General features: G+C 41.6%; 4 protein-coding genes and 1 long non-coding RNA gene across 8 annotated transcripts; 3 read left to right on the top strand and 2 right to left on the bottom strand.

Annotated features, from left to right (window-relative positions):
- The first annotated feature begins 96 nt into the window (after positions 1-96).
- LOC135351653 (uncharacterized) lies at positions 97-309 on the top strand. Its single transcript, XR_010399473.1, has 2 exons — positions 97-135; positions 196-309. It is a non-coding gene; the product is annotated as an uncharacterized LOC135351653 (long non-coding RNA).
- Positions 282-6,714, bottom strand: LOC135351630 (RAD50-interacting protein 1-like). Its single transcript, XM_064550689.1, has 13 exons — positions 6,550-6,714; positions 5,553-5,668; positions 5,265-5,414; positions 4,620-4,793; positions 4,154-4,427; positions 3,829-3,942; positions 3,472-3,697; positions 3,215-3,352; positions 2,701-2,903; positions 1,642-1,871; positions 1,276-1,459; positions 836-960; positions 282-581 (listed from the first exon to the last, which is right to left on the bottom strand). Exons 1-13 carry the CDS (start codon positions 6,646-6,648, stop codon positions 377-379), a joined length of 2,238 nt encoding a protein of 745 aa, XP_064406759.1. The 5' UTR covers positions 6,649-6,714; the 3' UTR covers positions 282-376.
- A 40-nt stretch (positions 6,715-6,754) lies between these two features.
- LOC135351635 (protein SPT2 homolog) lies at positions 6,755-10,226 on the top strand. Its single transcript, XM_064550693.1, has 4 exons — positions 6,755-6,932; positions 7,758-8,839; positions 9,430-9,504; positions 10,006-10,226. The coding sequence occupies exons 1-4, from the start codon at positions 6,867-6,869 to the stop codon at positions 10,142-10,144; spliced, it is 1,362 nt and encodes a 453-aa protein (XP_064406763.1). The 5' UTR covers positions 6,755-6,866; the 3' UTR covers positions 10,145-10,226.
- On the top strand, positions 10,210-15,576 carry LOC135351637 (uncharacterized). 4 transcript variants are annotated; one of them, XM_064550700.1, is made up of 9 exons: positions 10,210-10,348; positions 11,869-12,159; positions 12,598-12,791; positions 12,911-13,026; positions 13,871-13,928; positions 14,163-14,175; positions 14,209-14,352; positions 14,512-14,654; positions 15,085-15,342. In XM_064550700.1, the coding sequence occupies exons 2-9, from the start codon at positions 11,874-11,876 to the stop codon at positions 15,151-15,153; spliced, it is 1,023 nt and encodes a 340-aa protein (XP_064406770.1). In that variant the 5' UTR covers positions 10,210-10,348; positions 11,869-11,873; the 3' UTR covers positions 15,154-15,342. The 4 variants fall into 4 exon arrangements, with proteins under 4 accessions (XP_064406770.1, XP_064406769.1, XP_064406767.1 ...); XM_064550699.1 differs by lacking the exon at positions 15,085-15,342 and adding an exon at positions 15,372-15,576 and having other exon boundaries at positions 14,163-14,352; XM_064550697.1 differs by having other exon boundaries at positions 14,163-14,352.
- Positions 15,577-17,812: 2,236 nt separating this feature from the next.
- LOC135351647 (defense protein l(2)34Fc-like) lies at positions 17,813-20,575 on the bottom strand. The gene is made up of 6 exons (XM_064550711.1): positions 20,442-20,575; positions 20,045-20,296; positions 19,730-19,884; positions 19,510-19,601; positions 19,130-19,251; positions 17,813-18,081 (listed from the first exon to the last, which is right to left on the bottom strand). The coding sequence occupies exons 2-6, from the start codon at positions 20,268-20,270 to the stop codon at positions 18,011-18,013; spliced, it is 666 nt and encodes a 221-aa protein (XP_064406781.1). The 5' UTR covers positions 20,271-20,296; positions 20,442-20,575; the 3' UTR covers positions 17,813-18,010.
- Positions 20,576-20,844: the final 269 nt, after the last annotated feature.

Below are 20,844 nucleotides of genomic sequence, written 5' to 3' on the forward strand. Positions count from 1 at the left end.
TCAATACCGTTTATATACACAGGAGCAATGGCAGCCAAGTACATGGCGTCTTCACTGGAGGAGTTCGATCTGTTTGTGCCTGACGATGATGACGACTGATCTTTGTATGGGAGTGCTAGCTCTATGATTTAATCGGTAAGTTCCTAGTGGTGTATACATGCAACCTCTTCATTAATTCTACTTGTCCCCATGCAGGTTGGAGATATTGTACCCACACAGCTCATTAACTACTGGACTGTTTAGTTATAGGTCTTTTTTGTCATAGTTATAAATTTCATCCACAAGCGAGATAAGAATTATATGATCATACATTGTATATCCAAATTCATGATTGCACAATCATACATAAGTAAAAACAGCACAAAAATTAATAAATCTAAGAAGGAAGTATTCTCAGTTTGAGCACTTTTTCGGCCAGTGTTGGGTCGATGGTATGCACCCCCATGTCATTGAGGGCAGAGACAGCCTCGGAGTAAGTGTCGTCCCTCACCTGACCACTCCTCACGGCTTGTTGCAGGAGACTGAGCATGAGTTTGGCCGAACCAGGCAGCAGCTGAAGTAGCTTACACGCTTCAATAGTTCTGAGGAATGGGGTAATGCGATATGTGACAGCTATGATTTGAAAATACTATATCCACGCTATCTACGTACATGTACGAACATTGGATACTTAATTGTATACTGTATTGCACTAATTGCTTGCTATGCACAAAACTGGATACAATTATAATTGTACTGAAAACCAGAAAGAATTATCTAGAAAGGGGGCGGGGTGAAAATCGAATGCCACAAACTATAGGGACTTTATGTTTAATGAATACTACAGATGACCCACCTTTCCATGAGCTGTCTGCTAGACATTTCATCGGTGAACTTTGCCAGTAGGGGTCGGAGTGCGGCTGTGACATCATGATGCAGCTGCTCAGCACCACCCTCACTAAAGTAGTTTGGCAGCACGACCTGAGGGATACGGGGGGACACACACTCATAGTGAAGAAGGAATAGAAGTTTCACATGCAAACATTGCATTAAGCATTGAGTTCAACATACATGATTGTCTGAATACCCTGCATCAAGGGGCAGGTCTCACTGTGTATGTGTGGGGTTTACTATACGTACAATTATATAGTCATTCTCACACACCTTGTAAATATGTTTGTTACTAGACATCCATAATCATGCCAAGAGCATCAAACGTATCAAGCTAACAAACACATACACACAATGTACACGTACACCACTAGTGCATACGATGATCCAGGTCAACCAACACACCTCTGAGAAGATGAGCTTGTCCACGCTTATGATAATCTGCTCAAAGACGTCGGAACTCAACAGAGGAGAGAGTTGGTCTTCAATGAGCCGGAGGTGCTCTCTCAACAGAGTGGTGAGCTCTGCAGCAGACTGGCTCACGTCACGAGCCAACTCATCCTTGCCAGCTGGAGTCATACTGTGCCATCTGTATTGAAAATAGTGGTCCAATACTTATTATAGTGACTGGTGAATCACAACATTAAAGAGTGCTTGTGACAATTGTGCTTGTGACAATTACATAAATTACGGAGATAACATAAAATGTTTCTGTCTGTGTGAAGCAGAAATAGTGCACAATAATTACATAAGACAGATAGGCACACTAACTTCTCCTTCTTGTATTTGTATGTTCTCTCTCTCACGCTCTCCACCACTGCATCCACCAAACACTTCTTTAGTCGTCCCACCAGATCAGAGAAAGCCTCCACAACGACAGAGAAAGCAGAACCCTCGGAGCTAGCATAGTCCGAGTCTTGTCTCCTCAACAGTTGGATTGTGGTAAGAGGGGGTCTGGTAGCCCCACCCTCCTGGGTGTGGTAATACAGCTCCAAGAAAAACTGTAACATAAAGAACGTAAAATTAGTATACACACTATAACATGTGCATTATTATGTCTCGGTGCGCATGCGCAAGCGAGGTATACGGTAGTGTGTTTGTGTGTGTCTGTGTGTGTGGTATACGGTAGTGTGTTTGTGTGTGTATCTGTGTGTGTGTGTATGTCTGTGTGTGTAGACTGCTACCGCTGCTCAAGGAATAATCAAGTGTACTGTAAGTAAGAGTTTCTATAGACTTCTAGCCATGTTTTTTAATTGCAAAATAATGCTTCGTTCTTGAGTTATGCCTAGTTTTGCTTACTTGGAATGCCATTGCAGCCTTTTCAGAAGAGTGTGTAGCCAAACTTGTCCATGGAGTGTTGCTACTCTACTTAGTAGTTAGCTCTGCACTAGAACGCTAGCTATTGGTAGCTGCAAGAGTGATAAAAGAGCTACACGGCTCTGTTGATGCAGCCATTAAATAGGCTTGAACTTTGGTATCAATCGTTTTTAACAACAATCATGGTCAATCATTACCCACTATTTCTGGATTCTGGATTCTGCCTGCATGCATGCATGCAGCAAAATTAATCAATGCAAAAATAATTATAATGTGTGTATTTAGTAGCTTTAGTTTTGGCACCTCCACCGAGGTATCAGCACCTGCGGTGCTTTCATTTATAATTTAATGCAGCACCCAAGCAGCGCAATGCACACCAGCAACCGATAAATCAACCTCTAGACTACTATCTGACAGTATATAATCATGGTGAACCAAATTTCACTTTTCTATCTACATGTACATGTAAGAGTGCCCAGCAAATGACTAATAACCACATGCATTCAAACGCACCATTTGCTCTCCCCATTCCTTGAGGACAGCGGTGATGTAGTTACTGGCATTGAGGTAGGCCATGAACTGGGTGTGTAGGGGACCGACTCCACCTTGATCATCAGAGTTAGCAACGAGGTCGTGATGGAACTCCAATAGAAGGTCCCTCTGGAGCTCAAGGAACTGTAACTGATGACGCACACTCGATAGAGAGCTGTACCGATCTGTACATTGTATGAACAAGTGATTCCTCATAACTCAATATCTACATGAACATGTATATAAGGGTACTTAGTGAGATCAAGCAGATCTCTCACGGACAAATCTAACAGCTACCACATTAGGGTATCCAGGGGGAATGAAATCCAATAGAGACTGTTTTTTAGCTACATGCACTAAAAATAGTACAGGGAATACTATGTATTGACTACTTTCCCATGCACAAAGACACAGCCTGAAAACTGCTCTATTCTAAAGACTATAAACTTAATTCTAAATGATGACCAAAATAAATCAAGGGTGTCTAAGCTAGTACCTGTGATTCCCTTGATGAGTTCCATGATTCCCTCTGTGCATTGGGGTACTCTAGTGTCGTCAGCATTTGCCATCCCATCGTAGGCTGGTTGCCATGCCGACTCGGAGGACACAATAGTGTTCATACGTTCTATGGCAACTGGTGAAAAGTGATAAATGTGTGCATGTGGGGGGGGGGGCTGTTACAATAACAAAATAAGTGCAATGTGATAATAGACTCTTAGCAAATGCACATACGTACATTGTAAACAGACTTACAAGCCTTTTCCAGAGAAAGCCACTTGTGGAAGGGGACTTCCCCCAACAGGACATCAAAGGGGGTGGGGCAAGGACATGGGTACTGCAAAACCATCCTCAATTCTCGCTCAAAGATGAGCAGCTCGTCAATCAGATGAGACATGAGAGCGTCGTCATAGACCACCTCAGTGAGATCAGCTTGAACCTTGGTCTCCACCTCTTGCAGAAGCCCACGGATAAACTCCACCTGGGGAGATACAGTAACATGACAACCATTGTATAGTGTACAGTGCACACACTGGTGGATTGCAGAGGATGTAATCCCAGCTTTTCACTAAGAGTTTATGAATCTAAGCTACAGCAAGTACCTATACTCACTCTGGCGTCAATGTGATTGCGGCCTGAGGCAAAAAGAAGCGGCTGTATCCTCTCCTCCAGGAAGTGTGAGTGGTCTCGAATCCAACCAGACACTTGAGTCAAATACCACTCAGGCTGTATGTAATGCACGAGGTGAGGCTAATCACTCAGGCTGTTAGTATGATTACAACAAACACGTAGACACAATAACTACAGTACCGGGACACGTATATGTGTACCGGTGTGTGTTTATTGCAGCTCCATATACCATTGATATGTACACAACGCAACAATAGCCGTACTACAGTACTGACACCAGAGACACCAGACATTATATTCTACACACCTTTTCTTTGGAATTTGTTTTCCTCTCTCCAAAGAAGTGGTACTTGAATCTCTTTCTGAGTGGCTGTACCAGTAGTTCCAGTGGTCCGAGGAGAGGGTCGTTCAGTTGTACAGCTGCCTCGTTAACAGGGGAGCCCCTGTCATCTAGCTCAATTAGGAGACTGAAGACTTCGGTGAATCTCTTCTTGCTCTTGTTCCATGCCTCCAGGGCTTTGGAGGAGATAGCTGACGTTGTAAAAGGCCATTGAAACTCTTTCAGAATCACTCCAAAGTCACTGCACAGGATTGAATTTTGTTATATTACTGTGTCCACTCGTACAGTATATTATGTGATCTAGACACTGTAATTATTGGAACACCAGTGACAGGATTAGCCTTACGAATGGAACGGGGTATAATTCATTGCAAGCACTTGTACGTGTCTCCAATAAGCTGGCAAAACAATAGTCAGAGCCTCTGGGTTTTACCTGGAGAGAGTCTGGGTGAGTCTACTGTGCCAGTGTTGCTTGGAGGAGAGGACGTAGTGTCTCAGGTGAGAGCAGCTGCTAGTTTCCAAGGTAACAGAGAGTGACGACAGCTGTGTGTACGCTGATAATGCATCAGACAGTAACCCTGACGACAGATGACGCTCCACCTCTTGACTGCAGGTGGCATGAAACATGATTAGTGTGTACCTTCACACAAATTAGTCTGCACCTATAATAATTATGCAGGGAGGTTAACATTTTGGTACATGTAACTTACGTGTAGGCACACACACACCCTCCACCCACACACACACAAACACCCCCGCCACACACACATGTCTACTGTAAAGCGGGTAATTTTCGTGGGCAAACTGACCTTGACAAAAATTTTACCTACGAAAACGTGGCGTGGCTTACCGAAACGCATGCAATGCAGTGCAAGTAATGAAGTGAATAAAATGTTAACTCACGAAAATAACTGCTGTTCAAGTTCAAATAAATACCCGCTATACAAATTGCGATCCTCAATTGCTATACCTTCCAGTCTTAAATTAAGGTTTGGTGCTAAAAAACTACTAGCGTTAAATAAATGAACACATTATTGGGCATTTACATTAACCAATAACCTTTACAACAATAACTGACCACAGTTGGTTGATTCGTTTAATCCAGGCCAGGTAAGAGTGCACCCGTTCCAGTTCAGTGAGTTCCTCGACCAACGGCCGCAGAGCCTCCACACAAGCACCAGCCCCACCCCCCACTCTCTGAGCACAGTCACCTCTCACAAGATCTGTCCTGTGCAAACCCAAACGTAATCCAACAGTATAATCCCCTTTCCTCCTCCCCACTCTCGAAAGGGAGAGTAGGGGTAGAATTATAATACTAATGCATTCCACGCTATAATACATGTACATGTACATAGACTTGACTTACTGTGCTATAGACGTAGAATTGGAGTGAAGAGTCTCCAGCTCTCCGACAGTTACTCGTACATCAGCAATGACCTTGAGCCATTCGTTGCCACCCTCCAATGAGCCCACTCCAGACAGCTGGGAGCATGAACAAGGGGGAGGGGTTACCACAACGTATCATACAGATTCACACAAGCATGTAGTTTATTACGGTGCAAGTTCAACTCAGTTAATACAAACGTTAATACGGAGTGTGATAGTTCATGATCAGCTCACCACTACTAACAGCAACGTGTATGAGCTAGGACATACAATCAATGGGCCTAATCAGACTACTACCGTACCGTATAGCGGGTATATTTTGAGGGTATACATGTTCGTGGTTTTCGCGGATTAAGCATGTACCGCAAACATTTATAACCGTGAATTTAATATTGCATGCATGCTGCAAAAAGGCTGCTATTCCTAGTTGGGCGGAGTCCAACCAACTGCGTAGGGTTGGGCACCACTCCAATGTCAGGTTTTGTTCCACTGCAGAAATTTTGCAGCCCAATCAGATTGCAGAGTTCAAGTGCTGAAGGCGTGGCTTATTAATGAACGAGTCAGTAAACTAGTAATTCTCTTTAGTCAAATCAAAATGCAACAATAGTAGACAAGCCAGCTTGATTCAGGAACACGCCAGGTCAGTTAGAGCTAGTGGCAAGCAAAAGTGACTCCTGCAGAGCATTCTAACTGAGATTTGCGGTTACCGCCCACTTGGTTAGCCACACCCTAAAGCTAAGTACATGGAACAAAACCTGACATTGGAGTGGTGCCCAACCCTACGCAGTTGGTTGGACTCCGCCCAACTATGCTATTCCATGAAAATTAAATCCGCGAAAACCTTTCTAAAGGCATTTCCGCGAAAATTTCTACCCTCGAAATATATCCGCTATACAAAGAGACGGGGACTTTAAGTATTATATTACACAGCATGCAGCTTGGTGTATAGACACCTTCTTTCATCACACAGGGTGTACCTGTTTCTCTATGGAGTCTCTCTCTTTGCTTAGACTCCTAAGAATGTTTTGGAGAAGTTTGGGATCATTTCCAACGCTTGAGTCAAGGTAGTCATCCATACCCTGTGTTTCTAATTTTTAGGAGGAGATCCACGTGTCGCTGAACTTTTAACCTTTGCAAACTAGGGGAATTCCCCATTCTCTAATGACGTCAGGGTACAAAGTTCAAAGAAAGGTGGGCTATATTTTGAGTCAATTTTCCGGCATGAGCTAGTCATCGTTTGTTTTTTACTTCTAGTCTATGTCAGATTCTCTATAGAGTGTTGAAAGTGTTTTGGATGATCATGGATTTTCAACAGCTCCTACAGAAAGCCAAAGTAAAGCAAAAAGGTGTCGAAAAGAAGGTGAAACTGTGTTAGCTAGATGTACATACATGTTTTAAGTACATTGAGTCATAGATACAAGATACAATCTATGATTGAGTCGAGTGTATGGTGGGTACATAGTTTATAGTATACATCGATACAATCCAGTCTTTAGATAGACTCAGTTGTATTCATGCATAGCTATCTTAGCCTCGAGACCAGCCGTTCGTTATCTGAAAGAACACCTGGTCAAGTTCTAATGTACAACTCATCCTGCTGAGTCAGCGTTTTACAGCATCATAATGATATTCATGGATAATATACCTTGTGCCGGCAATTATCGGTCCAAGAAATTCCTGGACCAATTATTTCTTGGACCAATTAGACAGGTTGTACATTGGAACTTGACCAGGCGTTCTTTTAGATAACGAATGGCTAGTCTCGAGACTATAGCTATCTAGTGGGGGGGGGGTGCAGGGGTGAACCTTTCCCCCAAATTGCTCAGCTTCCCCCCCCCCAATGTTTGTAGAATAATGACATCATCACATTAGTGACATCATCACATTAGTACTGTCTATGATGTGCAATATGTAACTAGATCTACTGTGTGCACTGCACTAGCATGAGGGGGTGTGGTCAACAAATGTGGGAGTGGCTGAACATTTTGCGGTGTGCTTACGCGCGCCCAAACCTTCCCCCCCAAACTTTTAATCCTAGATGAAACCCTGGCTATACTTTCTTTCATAATTATATCATATCGTGTAATGAATATTTGGACGGACACTCTGGTTATCTACATGTATGTGCAGAGTATGTGTAATATAATTATTGTTCCGATATTTATTTGTGATTTATCCCTCTCAGCTCGTTCAGCAAAAGACAAAGAAAGAGGAAGAAAAACGACAGAAAAAGGTACTGGAAGTTCAGAAACAGAGAGAAAGTAACGACAAGCTCAAACGATTAAAAGAAGCTGCCGTGAAGAGACAGTTAGAATATAAAGGACTTCACAAGCCGAGTAAAGCATTGGCCACGCCCTCCCCAAAACCCCAATCAAGCAAATCAACTCCATCATCATCAACAACAAAATCATCAAAAACTGTTCCAAATGGTGTGTCAAAATCAAAGCCAAGCGGTATCACAAGTAAATCAAAATCCTCATCTTCATCTATTAAAGACACTTCAAAGTCGAAACCGTCCCCTGTCTCAAAGGGTAAATCAGCCTCAAAATCAACTGCTGCTGCCGTTAACTTCAACGATCTAATGAAGATGGCTAAAGGGAAGAAAGAAGGGACCAGCCAAACTGACTACCCTCCACGTACAAGCTCCTCTCCGCTCGGAAAATCACTACTCGAGAAGAAAGCTGCTAAATCAAAACCCAATCCACCGCGACCGCCCACCAAGGGAGGGGCTAGTCAGACGTCGTACAGAGTACCCATGAGCCCAATGAAAACAGTGAGTGTGGATATTACGAGGCATCCTTGCTCCCCTACCACCTCTCAAGGCCACAAGAAACTAAATGGACAATCTGTCAAGAATGGGCGACCACAGCCATCACCAAGCAAACCTACCAGAGACTCCAGACCACCTCTCAAGCCTGGAGTTCGAACGGGTAAAGTAAACCCTGACCTTGCTGCTCGGAAAGCAGCTTTGCAGAGACGAAAACTGAAAGCTTCTCAACCTACATCGTTCTACGGTTCAGCAGCTGCTAATATCCTGGGCCGTAAAGACGGTGCATCGAGTGGGAGTGGTCCGTTTAGATATACAAGTACGTGGGTGGACGAAATGAGGGAGGAGCTAGATGATTTTGATGGCGTTGATGATTTATCCGATGATGACGATTTGGATGGTTTTGTTGTTGACTCTGGAGATGACTTCATTGATGATGGTGACGATCAGGAAGACTACTCGTCACATATTAGGAAAATATTTGGATACGACAAGAGAAGGTATATAAATGTGTAGTCTTACATTTCTATTTACCCAGCAGGATGTAGTTGTTTCCCTCCTACCCCAGAGGAAGTTGGTCACGATTTAAACCGCGGCGAAAAATGCTATGCAACAGTGTTTAATCCGCTGAATCAGCACTTTTGTCATATTTTATCATGTGTTACATCTCCTGTTACATCTCCTGTTAGTTTATGAATCATAGTAGCTATCATTGCTATACCTGCTACATCAAGACAGGAGTCAAAGAACCAAGGGAAGTCAGCAACAAGTGCATGTTTCTAGCTCATTGCTTCGAGTATGACTATGCTACTCACTGTCTAGTGTGACTGGGTATTGTTAGCATCATTTGCTACTAGTATAGAGTGCTACAATCGTTTGCAACCTTTTGGCTTTAGCTAGGATAGCTACTTTTTCATGCTTTTCTTGCGGTTTCTGTATATCTTTTCTTCTGTGCGCGCACATTCCTCTGTTGAAATGTGACCAACCTCCTCTGCTCCTGCCCTGTAGATTGTGTAGTATGTATCTTACTATTCATACAGCCAAGCTCAATTACCTCCGTATATTATGATTATCTTGTCCTCTGTTCCAGATTTGAAGATGATAAGTTTGATGACAGAATAATGGAGTCGAGTTTTGCTCAGCAACAGTTTGAGGAGGAAAGAAGGTACTGTACTATAGGTGTTTGTGTTTCATGCTGGTATGTGTTTACATTCAATGCATCACTATTGCAGCATTGTCCCTTGGTTGCATATACCTACTTTAGGTGATGCTTATATAGCACGTACACAGTACCTGGAAGCAAGAGCATTACTATAATTATATACATGTACGATCTCCACGCTTTTACTTATTAATTCCTTTGCTGGTGTGCGAGCCACTGGACCCTCCATGAATGCATGATTGTACATGTATATACATGTACGTACCTAACAACAAAACCTACTCTTTAGTTGCAATATTGAAGTACAGGATCTCATAAATAGAGAGGGGTTTAGGATAGTAAGTTACAAGCTCCTCTCTATTTATGCACTCCAGGAAGTGCGTACAATACAAATTCTAACACAACTAGCAATACGAATTCTAACACAACTAGCAATCCGTGTATGCTACATTGTGTATGCACAGAGCAGGTTTGTTGACTATGATTTATTGTCCGTGCATACAGTACTCGTATCGGGAAGCGAGAAGATGATGAAGACGTTCGCAGAGAACAAACTGAACTGTCTCGAAAGAGAAAGAGAAAATCCAGCCCTGTTAGAACTTATGGTAGCAACCTGAAGCAATCCAAACTCTCTTTTAGATGATATTTTAGCTGTTTATTATTGTTGTTTTTATGAAATTCATTTGTGTACTCATGTGCAAGTATATTAATTATGTTGAACATGATCGTGTGGCAATGAATATTAATAGCTAGTGCAGACTCAACAGTAAACACGCCCTAAAAGACTCACATACAGTTTTATAGCTAGCTGCTCCATAAACTATAGCTGTAAGAAGTTGCAAGAGAGGTGAGTCGCAGTGGTTACTAACTTAGCTAGGCTAGCAATGGTGCATGCAGATCTAGTGTTAATTATAACTAATTAGCTACATCTAGTAAAGCATGCACTGATGTATATAGAAGACTAACAAATGCAACGGTTGTCCCCATGTGATCTGATGAGTTGTATTATACTAGAATGGCATATGACCTGAGGGGAGTTAGAAGCCTGAAGGCAGACAAGAACTGGTATACATACGTAGCTAGCAGCACAATCGTTGATTCAATTTGACGATGTGAGTGTATGTCCCAATAAAATCTTGATTTTCAATTATAACGTCTGACATTCAGTGTATATTCAAGGCCGTAGGCAGTAGGGAAGGGGCCGGGGGCCTTGAGGGCTGAAGCCCCCCAGTTTTTAAATAATTCTTCCATATTGGTTGTTTTAAGAGTCAGCGTGCCTTGCCAACTTCAGAGCCACCCTGCTTGTGTCTAAAGTTGTCTATACGTACACCCTTGATATTATTGAGAGCTGCCAAATATCTATAATGACCTGTATGTACCAATCATAGCTAGCTAGCTGCTACCCTTTGTCATTGCTCCTTTTACCCGTATTTACATACGATTTTTGTAACTTCGCGAATGCTAATATGGCATTGCAAAAATAAGATAGCAAAGACCTATACACAGTACTTGTAGGACATTACCATCCTTGCCAGATTGCAAAAAGTTGGCTCATTCGCATTGTACATGTAGTATTCTCTTGAAACGCCCGCTAGTTGTCTGATATCTGTACTTTAGTATAACGCCATGCATGCAATAATTGATATCACATTTCAATCTATTGATTGTTTCTGTTCGTACTGTATCAATACTAACTACCATGTGATGCTAGCTAGCTATTGTGTCGATGTCAACAGGCTTATTGTTGTGGTAGCAAGTGTGCACAGACCACTTGTGCACAGGTGTATTGGGTAAACCATAAACAAGAAATAAAAGTATAAAAATAATAAGGTAAACCATAAACAAGGTTCCTATCGTTCCTGAAGTGAAAATACTACGGTTAACGTATTCAGTTTAGATGTTTATAGCCAGCAATTAGTAAAAAGTGTGTGCAAATGACCACTTGTTTTGTTTAGTTCGCAGTCATTACAACATACTTTACTTAATTGTTATCTTTTACAACAATTATTGCAATTTTTTCTGATCGACATCGTGTATGACGATAGTTTATTATGCTTGGTTGACACAGTGTTCTAGCGTACACTTTCAGTTATTGCCATAATTGTACAAGAATGTGTAATGGCCCGTTATTTTGTTTATACAAACCTTCACAAATAACAAATATGGTTGGGACGACTGTATGCACTATGAATCTTGTTTAGCTAACACACATCATGTTGTTGTCAGATGAATTATATTAAACTAATCGACTCGCGTTTGAGTATAATATATAGCTGTATTTATTTGACCTCCAGTAAGATATGTGAATAATTATAATGCAGCATTTCATAACTTATAATTATACCTATGCATTTTATTTCATTCCAGAAAAAATGAATAACAACCTGTTAGTACCGGCACTGCTCTTCCTCTCGTTGTTTGCTACCTCTTCTGCGTACCTTGACGGAGCCCGTAATGAGTCTTGTTACAACCACAGCATTGTTCACACTGTAGATTTAGGGGGGGGTGAAGTTATAAATGATCCAAGTACAGTCTGTAACACCCCCTGTGGCTACCAACTATATGTTGTTGGGGAACGAGCAGAAAATGGAACTCTGACGAAATATGAAACGAATACGACAACAAGTTTTGAGTACAAGCTGAACACCACTTATCAATGTGAGTTTTTTATTGTGTATAACAGGACTGCTCTTATTAAAGTTTACGTGTGTGCATGTGTAATGTATATGCCTGCCCATTTATTATTAGCCCCCCCCCACACGTATATACGTGACTGCTCAAATGGCAAATTGCATTTTGCCAATTAGTTCGTGTTTACACTGTAACAAGACATTTTATCACACTATAATAAATGTATATAGCTTGTATTTTAGCGTATAGGCATGAATCAACTGTACAATTGTGCGTAGTTTTGTATGGTAAAATATAGCAGACCAGAACCATAACCCCCCTCACACGGATGTCTAGATAGGCATTGTCGGTGGAGGTGTATTTTCAATGTGGGAACCTAAAGTTTACATGCATGTGCACACATGCAAATGCGTGTAATGTATATGCCTGCCCATTATTAGCCCTCCCCCCCCCACACACACACAGTTTCGTTGAGGATAATCATGTTGGCGGGTGGTCAGGAAACGAACGGCTTTGTAGGGTTCCTGGTTCAAGCTCGTAATTACACAGACATGTTTGTCCCTGAATCCTCCATACACGGGACATGGGAGGACAATAGTATGCTGTATAGACCACTCAACTGTGGCAAGTCCATGGCCAATACATCTGTACTTTATCCTGTGAGCTTACCAGACATGATCCAATATAATACATGTATGTATATACACCTATATAAGTCGTACAAAGCTGCATATGCCAATTGCACTAACTATACGTGTACATGCATCATTATCTTCAGAACTCGGCTACTCAAAAGCTATCCACGGTCATTGCTGATATAGGTGGAAACAATGAGGTGCTTCTCTACTGGGTATCACCTGCCGAACAAGATGACGCAGTCACCGTTGCGTTCTGGTCAGTGAGTGTTCTTGTGGATATTAGCATTAATTTGTGTTGAGCTACTTATATTTAACCCGAGGCGCGTGGGCGGCCACGGGTTATAGTAGTCGTTTGGTTTGTCTGTTTGTTTGTTATTCTGTTTGTAAGTTCAGGATCTGCTTACCTGGCTGCCACAGCACTGCGTTTACAGCATGGATAGCCTTCACACAATAAGTTATTAGTTTTAACAATAGTAGATTTCTATGTTAGAGCTTTGTTGTCGAATAAAAGCGAGCATAAACTAAGAAGCTTGATTGCACGTTGGCAGCTAGCTAACACTATACACGCGGCCTTTATTCGAGGCACCCTCCGTATTTACAGCTGAAGTGATCCCGTACCAAAAACAGTGGAAAAGGGCCACTACAATAGAAAGCTAGAATTGTGACTTGTTTGTTGCTCTGTTAGCTGACTCTGGAATCCTACTCCATCCAAGAGTCATACTTCTCTGAGATTCTTTGCTGTGATCCTAGACTAGGACCTAGTTCACCTCATGTACCACTAAAACTCTGTTCTCAATGTTTCAGCATGTCTCCAGTCTGGTTTAGTTTTATTGCTCCTGAGTTGCTGTGCTAGACAGCTCAGTCATACATCACTACATGCACTGCATTATATCACTCTTCTGATTTCTTGTCACCAGCCGAGGGTTTGCTCTTCAGTGCTCTAGTTTGTACTATTGTACTTATTGCTTTTGCATCCTATAGTATTGAACTATCCAAACCCAAGTCACGTGCACTCAATTTAGACCTGTGTGCAATAATTATTATTATGCTTTACCTAATCCCTTCTTGGTACTTATTTTGAAAATGTTCCATGTATGCAGGTATACAATTGTTCAGCAGCATCGTGCTCATTTCTTTCCTGTGAGAGGACCTGTTGGAGTGAGTCAGCTAGAATACACTTATACGTTTGTCTATTGTAAATGTAGGGTGGTGGCTTCAATATAAAGTAGGCCGGTGCATACAATTCAGATTCAGGGGTCACACTGCATTCTTTTGGCTCTGTGTAATCATGTGCCAGGCTACAGTACTACAGAGACAACATAGCCTACATAGTTTACTGTACGTGTATTCCACAAGTCCATGTAAGGTGTGTAATTATCTATAATTATATAGACTCCTCTTCTTCCTACAACCGCTCCAACGGCAGCTACAACGGCAGCTACAACCGCTCCAACGGCAGCTACAACGGCAGCTACAACCGCTCCAACGGCAGCTACAACCGCTCCAACGGCAGCTACAACCGCTCCAACGGCAACTACAACTGATTCACCGGTAACTACAACTGATCCACCGTTAGACATTGGTAAGTTTATCCATGGGGATGCAATGTCTTAGCTGCTTTCTGTCAGACATGCAGTTGAATTGGTGAATTCATAATTATCAGCTTAAATCCTATAATTCTGACAAGAGTATTATAGAGCATATTATAATAATAACTGACGGTTACAGTACTTCCATGCAGGGATAGTGCTGACCCTGGTTGAAATCGTTGGCATTTCTGTTGGTGGTGTTGCTGCTGCTATCGCTGGAATTATTGCCATCGTAATAATGGCTGTGATCATAGCGATGTGCTGTTGCAAAAAAGAGGGTAAAGAGCATAAAAAGGTGAGCTTTTGTAGCAGCCTGTATACTAATGGTATTCATATTTGACACACTAGTATATGCGTGTTGCTGAGGTGACTTGTGTGTCATGTGATCTCATGCATGTTACAATGTAGTTAGTATTTGCATGTTAAAAGTGTAGTCTCTGTTTGCTTAAGAATGTGTCAGCTATTAGAGCACCACCACTGCCTTTGCTCACAGACCACTCATGTCTGTCGAGTTGGCGGTCAGTGCTATAGCAAAAGCCAAAAATGTTCTCAGATTTCTCTCGTATCTGAAGGACACTTCTTTGGCGTCATCTCTTCTATTTAGCTCTACATTGTTTCACTCTCTTTCTTTCTTTATAATCTTCCCCATCCCCTCTCTGGAATCGAATCTCTCTGGCCCGTATTGCTCTGACTGATTGTTATCTTGGTTCCATGACGACATGCAGTCTAACAAGCAAGTGGCGAAGTTATGGATGTCTAACCCCATCGAGAATGAAGTGGAAGTGTATATTTAATTATTATTGAATCCAACATTAATTTTTTATCATTATTTTGTAATACTTTCTCTATCATAGTTCGGACCCTTGCATGCATATTATTTGTAAATCATGCCACAGAGAGAGCTTGAATAATTAGCAATGTTATTGTGATTTGATCGTAATTATGTACTTTATTCAATACATGAGTGTGTTTGAACGATTTGGTACAGTATGTGTCTGAAATGTTACCACAGGGAGAACCTGGAGCTGGGTACTCTGTACACGAAGACAAGGTGAACATATAGCGCATTAACAGAGGGTATAGCTATAGTGACTGTTAGTACACTGCAATGACAAGCATAGCAATAAATGTTTTTGCATGTTCTTTTTTAAAACATATTTTTGTGTAAATAGCAACATAATTATTTATGTTTGATAAAATGTGTGGATGATGTTTAATACCTGATATTTTGTATTATAGCTAGCAGGAGTAGCTAGTTATAAAGCGTTTATTGCTGATCGTCAAGCTGTTCAAGCTAGTTTTTCGGATTAGTAAAAAGCTACCTCGCTTCCCAAGTTGCACTTTTGGGACAAATTTTCAAGATCAATCCTCGAAATACCAGCTATAATTATATACAGCTATGGCACAAACACAAATTAACAGTAATTATAACTAGAGCACTGAAGTGCAAACCCTCGGCTGGTGACATGAAACCAAAAGAGTGATAATTATAATGCAGTGCATGTAGTGATGTATGACTGAGCTGTCTAGCACAGCAACTCAGGAGCAATAAAACTAAACCAGACTGGAGACATGCTGAAACATTGAGAACAGAGTTTTAGTGGTACATGAGGTGAACTAGGTCTCCTAGTATAGTCTAGGCTAACAGAAGAGCAACAAATGAGTCACAATTCTAGTTTTCTATTGTAGTGACCCTTTTCCACTGTTTTTGGTACGGGATCACTTCAGCTGTAAATACGGCGGGTGCCTCGAATAAAGGCCGCGTGTATAGTGTTAGCTAGCTGCCAACTGCAACGTGCAAGTTCAAGCTTCTTAGTTTATGCTCGCTTTTATTCGACAACAAAGCTCTAACATAGAAATCTACCATTGTTAAAACTAATAACTTACTGTGTGAAGGCTATCCATGCTATAAACGCAGTGCTGTGGCAGCCAGGTGAGCAGACCCAGAAATTGCAAACAGACAAACAGACAAACCAAACGACTACTATACCCGTGGCCGCCCACGCGCCTCGGGTAACAACTGAAGCTACCGTACCGGATGTACTAACACACTACTCGTACATGTTCATAGTTCATAGTTTATCGATTACGGAACGCCCCTCCAATACACTACACCAACCACCACCCCTCAAACCATTGTATACTAACTCGACAGTTAGATCCCACGCACAATGTGGGTGCTTCTTGCCCTTGAAACAAATGCAATTAAGTGCACTCCACTCCATCTGCAAATTAAAGCAATCTGTGCGTTAATATAATCAGCACAGCCAGTTAAAAAACATGCTAGCCTCATTCCCAGGCTGATTTTTCTTAAAGAATTAACGAAGCCGACCTATCATTATTAGAGACAACTCGGCCTGGGAACAAGGCTACAAATGCTCGCCATTTTGGTCTATAATTATAGACACATTTCCTCCGCCATTTTCATGAGCAACTCTGCAGAGTCTGCACTCCGTATTGGTTGATCTACGTATATATAGAAGGATTATAATGATGAACGTATACGTCTTTTTGCACCAAGTAAGTTTCAACCTATGTTAAACAACCCTCGTGGGCATGCCATCAAAAACTAGTTCTCTATAATTATAATTATAGCAATGACTCACTTCATTGACCAACATATGGAAACTTTGCAACATAACATTTACCTGAATTAGTTACAGGTGTTGCCATCATTGCCACAGCAACCACGATACTAGTGCGTATATTTGTAAATATCACCACAGAGAGAGCAAAATAAGCAATGTGATTGTCAATTTGTTGTGATTTGAACTGAGCATTATTGAGCACAAAATAATCATATTATGCACTTTTTATTCAATGACCCTTCAATATATACCTTGAACGGTTTGGGTACAGTATGTGTCTGAAATGTTACCACAGGAATCCGGAGCTGTATATATGCACTAAGTGCTTTAATGTGTGCCTCTATTACAGAATTAAAACACATTAGCTAGCTAAGTGTGTTATAAAGGTTTTATTGCTGATCATGAAGCTGAAAACCCTGTTCAAGCCAGATTAGAAAAAAGCACCAGCTTCAATACACTTTGAGATCGCTGGATAACTTAATACTGAAGTGTGATAAAATGAAAACGTGTTGGCGGCATGTACTGCTGTGACAACGTGCTATAGGTCTACATGTATAGGCTATACCGTATACATTGACAGATGATGCTATGAAAGATTCTGAAGAGACTGCAAAAGCCTTCAATGTGAGTCAAACTAGCCATAACTCGAGAAAGAAGCTTTAGTTTGCTAATCCACAAATCAAAATCCAAGAGAACGTGGCTAGAAGCCTATAGAAGCTGTTAGCTTTCGTCGCATTACAACCGTTGAGCAGTTACAGCTGGAACAGACACACACACACACACACAGTCAGCTTTACCGTATCCCTCATGCGGCTACGCCTCGAGGCATAATTATAGCTATCATTAATTTACCTTATACATAGCGTACAATGTGAATAAAAGTTTTAAAAATTTGTTGGGAATGATTACAACATGGCGTACATTACATGATTGCACGACTATATACACAATAATGATCAACTAATTTGAATGTTCAACTAGCTATACTTAGCTTCAGTATATACATAATGATCAACTAATGGAATGTTCAACTACTCAGTTGCAGTATACGTACTACTCCAGTTCAGAACGGCTTGAGTGCAGCAATGAGTGCGAGTCCAATGGCCCAGATGGTCACTGAAGCAGTGAGGCCAGCTGTGTGTGGGTGTGGGTGTGGGGGAGGTAAAAACTCGCGGTTCACGATTAAACGTCCAGTCCCCTAATAAGCCTAAACTTCTTGCAGAAAAGGGTGAGCGTATTTTCGCGAGGGTACGGTATTGGATTTGTACTACCGAGGGCAGTTCTATGTATTCCCCGAGGAAATACATACAACTGCACGAGGTAGTACAATAACAATACACACGCAGATATCCATGGTACATGAACACCTAGAAGCAATTAGAAGCTGTTATCCAACCCATTTACAACTGAGACCAGAGTAGTAAATACTCTTTGATCCCTGCCGTGCCGTGCACGCTGTGCACATTTTGTCATACTTCAAAGTTTCATATACCATTGGATTCCTTGTTAAAAAGCGCTTCTCTCTATATGCTGTAATATAGTAGGGAGTAATATGCTATCTATATGCTGTACAGCTGGTAAGCTCCAACCAGCTAAAAGTTAGCATTTTCTATGTAGAAGTCCTAGGCATACTTGTCCACCACATAAAGCATTAATATTGACCACATAACTTCTGGGGTCAAACTCAACGCAAATATACTTTAGCAGGAAAAGCAATGATAACTATGTTATTCATTGCCTTTCCTACTGCACTGGCAGTTGTACATGAACAACATTAGTGATAATTATCACAATCGTCACCATGTCATTCATTGCAAATTTGATTTCACAGTATATGTAAACATTTTTATGAGTGATTGTCTTGGAGTAAATGCACTATAAATTAACTATAGGCACATCATGCAGCCATGCAAGAGTAGATAAGAGTTACCGTATAGCGGGTAATTCTCGTGAGGTAAAAAATTCGTTCAAGTCGAACACGGTGATTTTCTCGAAACAAATGTTCGTTTGACTTCATTGCCTGCATTGCTTGCACTGCATTGCAAGCATTCCGGTATACCACGCCTACGTTTTCGTGGAGGTCAGCTTGCGCCATGAAATTAACGAATATTTTACCCCACGAAAATTACCTGCTATACGGTTCTATCTACTCCTACCATAGTACAAGTAAGAAGTATCTCACCAGAACTATTTCCAGTAGTAGCAGCAGCAGTAGTAGTAGTAACTATTGTACTTGGAGCCTGCTGAACCACTCCCGTTCGCTGATTGGCCCAGTAGTTCATCCGTGTTTGAACTATAGCAAATCTGCAGTGTGTAAACAATGTGACATAATAAATAACAGATAACAGTATAGCTACTGAAAACTAACACACTAGATATTGAAGGTGTTTTAGGTGTGGGGGACTAGACTATAACCACATAGCGAGGGTAGAGGTTCAAATGCCCACACCCTACAGTAGAGAAGTTTTTCAACCGGAAGTAAACCAATTTTCGAGGTTCGAGGTCAGCTTGTACGGTACTATGCATTAAAGTTTTCTCAAGCGTAATAGGGTCCAAACTCACCCAAATCTGATATCTCCAGTGTTACCCATAGGAGCTGTCCAATCGAAATACATGGCCTCTTTATCACTAGCTGAGTTGTGGGTAATTCCATCCTGAAATGATTATTTGATAGAGTAAATACATTTTGGTCTCAGATCCAAGGATCATAATAACAACATAGCTCCTACCGATATAAGCTAGGCCATGCATCAACGGTTAGCTAAACTGCAGATCTACTTACCGTCGCAATAGGACAGCTGCTGAGTCTGCTTTGGTCTGCAATTGGCCCTGTTGGAGCGAAGACTCCAACACGAGTGGTATCATCGCTCACCAGCCTTGCTTGCACAAAGAATCCTCTGAAAGTGGTTGTTCCATTAGTAGTGTTAGTGATCCCCACTACAAAAAGAAAAAGCAAAAGTGGAAGCTTTTTTCAGGTACCTACACCATGAACAGCCTGCAGCGCTGTACCATACTGCATGCAAACTTGCATTAAGTTCACTATTAATACAATTCACAAGTAGAACAGAACTTTCAGTGCATGAGATCCTCAACTTACAAGTGTAGGTCCTTCCAGGGTAGTACGTAAAAGAGCTGTCATTAGCATTATAGAAGGGCATGAGACTAATGGTGTAGGGGACATCACTGGTCTGTGGCTGGGCTCCATGTGCAGTTGGGTTGGGGGAGAGGCTATCACAGGCACCAGCAGGTGCACCAAGCATGTTACCCTCCACAAGCAGTCCTATGGAGGACATCACCAAGGAGACACAGATAAGCAGCTTCATTCTCACAACAGGCTATTGAGATCAATCTGCAAAGGAAAGAGCAAAGATAGGAACATTTTTCACCAAAACACATTTTAAATTGAGAGAGCTAGATCTACACTTCCTACTGTAAATACAGTAACTTATACATGTGGCTATAATTATGCTTGGTCTATGCATGTAGATACTCACCTAAAATGCAATACAACAGAAGCTCTTTACTCGCTAGCACTCAGTCTGGTTTGCACAGAAGTAATGAAGATTTGCAGGTGGCCCTTCCTTATAAGAGCATGCCCTTAGCTTAGCCAGCTGCAGTTATGTCACACCATGCATGCATGTCGTCAGAGGAGGTCCGACAGGCGCGGGCGCGCAGCTCAAGTATAATTAGCCTCTGATTACTCTCAGCAAAAACCCGCGCCTGTCGTACCTCCTCTGCATGCATGTACAACAGTACATGTAGATCTAGTCTATAGATCTAATTATACAGGATACAGAGTCATACATGTACACAGCATGCACAAACTAGACTGAGTAGATCTAGCTACGTAGATCTAGATCTACAGCACATGATTGCATATTAGCAACTAAATGTGCA

The sequence above is a fragment of the Halichondria panicea genome, chromosome 17 (assembly GCF_963675165.1).
Source record: "Halichondria panicea chromosome 17, odHalPani1.1, whole genome shotgun sequence".
NCBI classification, from domain to species: domain Eukaryota; kingdom Metazoa; phylum Porifera; class Demospongiae; order Suberitida; family Halichondriidae; genus Halichondria; species Halichondria panicea.